We start from the raw sequence: 6,770 nt of genomic DNA, 5'->3' as shown, positions 1-6,770 counted from the left end.
TGTAGCGTTGATGGTGACGCATTCTTACAAACAATGGAAGTTGGAGCCGTCGGCCACGATGTCCAAGACATGCCATCACAAGAGTACGAGTATGGCGACGACAAGGTGGAGGAGGATGAAGTAGGCGTAGCCGATGATGAGGAGCTAGATGTCGAGGACTAAGGGTTCTTAACCCAGCCTCCACTAGGAAGAAACACCAACTACAATGTTGTTGAAGATAAGCTCATGTGTAGGGCTTGGAAGAAGATTCACTTGATGCGGCCGTCGGCACCGACCAGGCCGGCAATACCTATTGGAATCGGATGACTGAATACTTCAACGCAAACACCACTGGCAGCCACCGATCAATGTAGTCCGTTCGTGGATGGTGGAGGGAGATCAATGTCGATTGTTAGAAGTGGTCGGGGGGGGGGGGGGGGGCTTGGCCTATGTCAACCGAGTGAACCCAAGTGGCACAAATGACGATGACCGGGTAAATTTCACTACTTGTTTGCTTCACGTGATCAACTATTTTTTTCTCTATGATATGTATATGTCGCATGATCCATTGATTACTTTATGTATCTATGTAGACAAGCATTTTTCAAGGATTCTTCAATGCGAAGGGAAAGAAGGGGAAGAATGGCAAGAAAGGAAAAGAAAGGGAAGGGCTTCACTCTACACCTGTGTTGGACGGAGCTTGAGAATGATGAAAAGTGGAATAACCGTGATTTGTATGAAGGTCCAAGGAAGAGTAGAAAGAGCTCGGTTGGTGATGCTACCATTCTTGATGATGATGATGAAGGAAAAAGGAGCCCCACTCCCAACTCGGTTGCCAAGACCAAGAGGCCCGGCGGTAGGAAGGATGCCAAGGAAAAGGCTAATAAAGGTGATGATGATAGCAAGTCATCATTGGATGCCATTATGATTGTAAGAAAATAGATGGTTGAAGATAGTAAGATGTTGAAGAAGCGAGCGATAGAAGAGTTGTGTGTGACTGAGGAGGGGAAGGTGGCGATCGAGGAGAGCTTGGCGGCAATCGAGGAGCTCAAGGCTCAAGTGGAGGATAGAAAAGTGGTTATGGAGAAGCTTCGTCGAGCCGAGGAGAGGGAGGACAAAATCATTTTCATGGACACTAGCGACATGACCGACAAGCAAAAGCAATACATAGAGCTATGCCATGACCAATTGATGGTGATGAAGCAAATGTGTACCTACATGGCCGACATTGGAGGAGGCATTGGTGGAGGCATGGAAGGAGGCATGAACAGCGGCGTTGGAGCTTCCATGGCCGACAGCTATGTAGGAGGCATGGTCGGCGGCTATGGTGGAGACATGCCTACCATGGGTGCATATATGGGTGGCTACATGGGAGGAGGCATGCCCGTCATGGGTAGAGGTATGTCCGGCATGGGAGGATATATGGGCGGCATTGGTGAAGCCATGTCCGGCATAGGGACCTATATGAGTGGCATCTTTGGAGGTTCCATGGGTGGTGACATGGGAGTTCCGTGGTGGGCGACATGAGTGGGGTCACCCCTTCCATGGCCGGCGGCATGAATGGCGGTATGTCTTCTAACAAGCATTTCTCATGGATTTTTCAAACTGAATTTTAAAATTTTCAATTTAAAAAATGTTCAATTTTATTTTTTTGGATTTTTAGAATATTCATACTTTAAAATGTTCAGGTTTTTGAAAAATAGTTTTTTCAGAAAATCGGATTATGAAAAACAAAAAACATAACAGAAATAGCAGTAAAAAGAAAATAAAGGGGAAGGAAAAAAACAGGAAAAAAAAGAATTACGGAGTACCTCATGTTGGGGCGCCGAGTCCGGGGAGCACCCTGAAGGCTGAACCGATTCCGCAAGGGAAAGGAAGGAAGCTCACCTTGCCGCCTCCGGAGCTCAAATCGAAAACGCCGTGCCGTGCCTGGGCAACAGCGAGAAGGTTCCCCTCCTCCCAAGGAAATCTCCAAACCCTAGCACCTCCTCGGTCGCCCGCTCGCCATGGGTCGCGGACAACGCCTCCGCCGCAGCCATCTCCGCCCCTCCCCTGCTCCGGCGCCCGTAGGCGGCCACCGACCCACGTCCCTACATCGTCTTTCCGGCGGCCAAGAAGATAGGGACGGGGTTCTCGTCGCCGACGATGACATCGACGGGTCGACACGATCACCCGCCGACGGTGTCTGCAGGGACCTCATCTCCAACCGCCGCCGGGCGAGGCCCAGCCATCTTCCACCTCTGTATGTGGCCTTTTTTCTTGTGCACTGGTTATCATGTGTTCTGTTCAGTCCTGGGCAAACTTGCTTCGTTAGGGTTAGCCGATCTATCTGTGGAAAATTAGCTGCAAATAACCCATAATTAGGCGCCATGCCTGACTATAAAACTGTGCGTCAGTAGAAAATTCGATGGATTTCTAATACTATTGCTGTGCATAGCTAGCTGCCACCATTCATCAAAGCATCCAAATGTTAGTCGTTTTGTCACCCGTACTGTTGTGCCACCACACCACATATTGGCACTGCACCTCCATGAGACTCGACCATGGACATAGAAACAAATTGAATTTGTTATTATAGCACTGCACGCTGTAGTTACCAGTTAGATAGATCAAGTACTAAGTTGACTCGATGCCCAACTTGCCAATTAACAATAGTTCACAGATTGCTAGTTAGATGAAGAGATTATCTACGTCTAAGTTGCTTGGCGTTCCTTCTTTCTTTACTCTCTTTTAACCAGATTGTTTTTTCTTGCATTACAATCTCCCTCTTTTTGTTCAGGCACGCGGAACCAAATGTCTTGGACTCAGAGGAGTTGCTTGACACTACAACACTGAAGGCTGACGACTCATCTCTTTTGCAGCCTACATCGTACGAATCTCTCTCTCTCTCTCTCCCTGTCTCCTTAATTGGGGAGCGATGGTTGATACTATGCATTGTCCATGTGTTCTGTATTCATCGCCCATGATATTCTTCAACTCTTGCTTGTGTTCCACTTCAGACCTCTCAAGGACGAACAAATTCTGACACCTCAGCAGCGCCAAGCCCTGGACGAAGCCCAGGCTAAAGCCAATCTGTTTCTGACTCAACCGTACGTATATTTCCTTTATGCCTCTCATCTAGTCGAAATTGAATTGATGGATTTATCCATAATTTTATTCATCTTCTCATCATGCTCCACTTCAGGTCTGACAGTGCTTACCAATATTGGGTGCTGGAAGAGCCAGATATGTTCACATCCAACGAATTGTTCATTGCCATGGCAACATTGGGGGAATCACCCATCACTGACGCTTCCTCCAAGCGGGCACTGGTGGCGACTCACTCGCCGACGCCACCCATTTCTGCCCGGAAACCTACCGGTTGGAATCATCAGTTTTTCATCAGAGTAGATCTTGATCAAGTTTTCCACACGTATCCTAAGCTAGGTGGGCCGTTCCAGAGCTTGGAGGAAGCTGAGATGGCTATATTCCTCCGCCTTGATGAACTACAGGATCCAAAAATGTGAAGCTTCTCTTTATCTCCCCTAGACTTTTCGAAAATAAGAAGCAATTACTAGTACTTACCAAGTTGGCCACTAATAAAACTATAAGATGGACATAATAGACTGCTCTTCTAATTACTCAAAAGTCAAAACAGAAGCCAGCAGATGCTGTATTCCTCCCCTGCCTCCATTCCTCTCTGACTTGTTCAGATTTAAGCTCTTCTTCTAACGGGTTTAAAGTTGATCATTGATTAGCTTTCATTCATTGGTTCTCAGGTGCACAAATGATGGACTTTCATGGTCGGAGATTGCTATACGAGATGCTCTTTACTGGCCAGATGGCACAAGCCAGTATTCTTCGAGATCCAATCCGGACGAAGATCATATGGGCTTATTGGTTCAAGCTTTGTTGGACAAGTACAACGAGGAGAACACGCTTTCAGGGGTTTGCGCTCTTCCTCCCTCACCTTTCTAGCCTACTCTGGTGAATGCACGCATGCAGCCTTGATTGTCTTGTACTATTCGTGTACAATTAATTGTTGTTCATGCAATGTGATATCAGGATTGTGCATATCAAGTTGAAAATGTTGTGAGCTTCCAAGAAGTTTATGAGGGCGATGCTGGCTGGTACTATCATCTGAACTGTACTAGAAAGACTGAAGGAAGCGTCGGCAATCTGTTCTTTGCTGAAGTCTCGAAAACGATAAGAGGAGAAATTGAAGAATTTGAGCTCACCTGTCTCCATATGCTTGAATCTATTGATAATGGTATTCTATGCTAGTCTTGATCCTATATTTTTTTAATGTTTTGTCCACAGTTTGGCTTGTTCCCTTGATTGAGACATTTTAATATATCTTAAGAGCTAACTGAATGACATATCAAGGTACATGCTATGGTTGTACAAGCGAAGTTATTGGTATGATTCACCCCATTGGCGCTGGTAAATACAAAGGCGGCCACGATCCCTCATGGCCACGAGGTTATGGTAGTCATCCACTGGATTTCCCTGACGTGGACGTATGCCATTTATTACCACCTAGCAAGTTTTCTGCTTTTATTCCATTGTTTATTTTTATGTCATGCCCTGCTATTGCTGTGATATTGTAGAAAGATGATCCTCTGGTATTCCCCAAGGATGTGGATGCTTGGAGGAAAGCGAACGAGGAAAGGATTAGATGTCTATTCCAGGTATGTAGCTAGTATTTTATCACGTACTATTTGTTAGTAATGTTACTCAAGTGGAGTGGGGGGAACCGTCCCCGCGTCGCTCCCAGGGGGGCGGCTCGGGCGACTCTTACCCTAGCCCAGCCGCCGCCTCCTCCCCTTCCACCTCCGCTCGCCGCCGCCGGTGGACGCCGCCGGGCGCAGGCCGCGCGGCTGACGGTGGCGGCGGGTCCTCCTCCTCTCGCGCGGGCGGGGTTGGGCAGGGGCCTCTCCCCTTTCGAGCGATGGGAGCTCCGGCCAGATCGGCGTGGCGACCCTGGTTTGGCGCGGCGTTCCAGCGGAGATGGGCGCAGGGGCGGCGGCCCCGGGTTCTTCGGCTGTGCGGCGGCCGCGGTGGCCGCGTGGGCGGCGCGGCGGCTGGTCCTGGGTGCTCAAATCTGCGGGCGTTGGCGTTCGTCTTCGAGTCTCCGCTTCGGTGTTGTTCGGCGCCCCCTCCTTCGTGGCGTTCCGGCGGCGCCCACGGTGCTCCTTGGCGGTGCTCTGTCGGCCGCATGATGCGCTGCCCGGCCTCTCATCTCCGCGAGGTGCGGTGGGTGTCGGTCGTGCTCGCGGAGCTCTCTGGCTTGGTGGTGGTGGTGGCTGTGGCGCGGTGTCGGCGCGTCGGGTGGTGTTGGTGGTCTGGCCGGCCCTTTGCGGCGGGTGTGAGGTTGCGATTCTCTGCCGGGCGAAAGTCTTGTTTCTGGCTGCGGCTGGAACCGACGGCGGCGGCGCCTTTTTTGGCGTCGTGACCTCCTTGGAGGCGTCGTCGTGGTGGTGTTCTTGCGCCTCCGCCCGGGTGCTCCGGGGGAAACCCTGATCCCTCGTGGGATCGGGCGAGGGCGACACTTTCCTGTGTCGTTTTGCCTGCTGGGGTCCTCGCCTTGGTTGCTCCGTCGGCCGGAGGGCGCTGTGGAGCGGGTTGGTTGTCGGCGTCGACGAGCGGTTTGGCTTCCTCGACTTGGCGGTCAGGCGAACACGTCTTCGGTTTCGGTGTGCTCCGGGTGAAAACCCTGCACCGGCCTCGGCCGATGCCGGTGATGGCGGCGCTCTCGGACGTCGCTCCCCTCGTTGGAGGCATCACTGTGGAGGCCCTTCACTGCAAGTTTGTTGTTCGTGTTGTCTGTCGTGTCGGTTTCGTCATCGGCTTGTCTTCGGCTAGGTGGTGCGCGGCCCCGGGGGTCGGCGTGGTTGTCGGAGCGGCGGCTCCGTGTTTTTGCCTCCGCCTTGTGGCGTTTTGAGGTGTTTTAGGGTGTCGGCCTTGGCCACTGGGGTGGCTAGGCCGTCGGCTCGTGTGGTGCGCGGCCTCGGGGCCGGCATGTTGTGTTGTGTTGTATCGGTTTTCGGCTGGTTTCCCTCATAAACTGGCCATTCTCTTCTCCTATATCAATGAATGGCAAGCCTCTTGCCTAGTTTCAAAAAAAAGTTACTCAAGTGGTTTATTTGGTTAGGACGATGATGAGGAAAAATCAGATGCTGGAAGGACTCCTGCCTGTTCGGACATGAGCCAGGGAAGGAGGCAGAAGTACGTTATACCGGCGAGGCGTCAGTTTGTTTGAGATGTACCTGCCTGTTTATCTGAAGTAGCTATGGGGCAGGTTGAACCGTTGAAGTTTTACGCGGGACTTGGAAGTGTGAAGAATCTAAGCACAGTAGCTAGATTGTTGATTTCTAGCATGTGTGGTAAATCTAGTCCATAATTTGGCACTAACACATAATGCGTGTACGTTTGTACTGTGTTTCTAAAAAAAAATACATAAAATACTTAACATGTTGGCTTGCATTCACTTTTCTAGAAGTTGACGGATCATGGGAAAGTGGGTCATGGGAAAGTGCTGCCTTCAACCGGCCGGCATATGCTCATGGTGTCAGTCAGGCTACCATTGGTCCAGATGTTTTGGTGGGCCCGTACAGAAGCTGATCATTTTTCTGATATAGATAGTACTTCGCCTCCCCCAAATCATGTCCCTCTCTCTCTTCTCACCTCCAAAATCACCCGTATCGGGCGGCCGTTAGCGCAAATGGCGGAGGCGCGGCGGCCATTGGGTGGGCGAACGACAGAGGAGCCCGCGCCGCCATCATGCTACCGCTGCTCATCGCGGCGCCCTC

At 50.8% G+C, this 6,770-nt stretch overlaps 1 protein-coding gene across 1 annotated transcript; it reads left to right on the top strand.

The window, feature by feature from the left end:
* Positions 1–1,985: 1,985 nt before the first annotated feature.
* On the top strand, positions 1,986–6,448 carry LOC124656827. The gene is made up of 9 exons (XM_047195501.1): positions 1,986–2,221; positions 2,759–2,848; positions 2,979–3,068; positions 3,164–3,481; positions 3,738–3,906; positions 4,024–4,228; positions 4,345–4,478; positions 4,569–4,649; positions 6,113–6,448. Exons 1-9 carry the CDS (start codon positions 1,986–1,988, stop codon positions 6,218–6,220), a joined length of 1,431 nt encoding a protein of 476 aa, XP_047051457.1. The 3' UTR covers positions 6,221–6,448.
* Positions 6,449–6,770: the final 322 nt, after the last annotated feature.

Source organism: Lolium rigidum, chromosome 5, assembly GCF_022539505.1.
Source record: "Lolium rigidum isolate FL_2022 chromosome 5, APGP_CSIRO_Lrig_0.1, whole genome shotgun sequence".
NCBI classification, from domain to species: Eukaryota; Viridiplantae; Streptophyta; class Magnoliopsida; order Poales; family Poaceae; genus Lolium; species Lolium rigidum.
The sequence above is the reverse complement of the archived record's forward strand: the minus strand, read 5'-3'. Positions and strand labels throughout refer to the sequence as shown.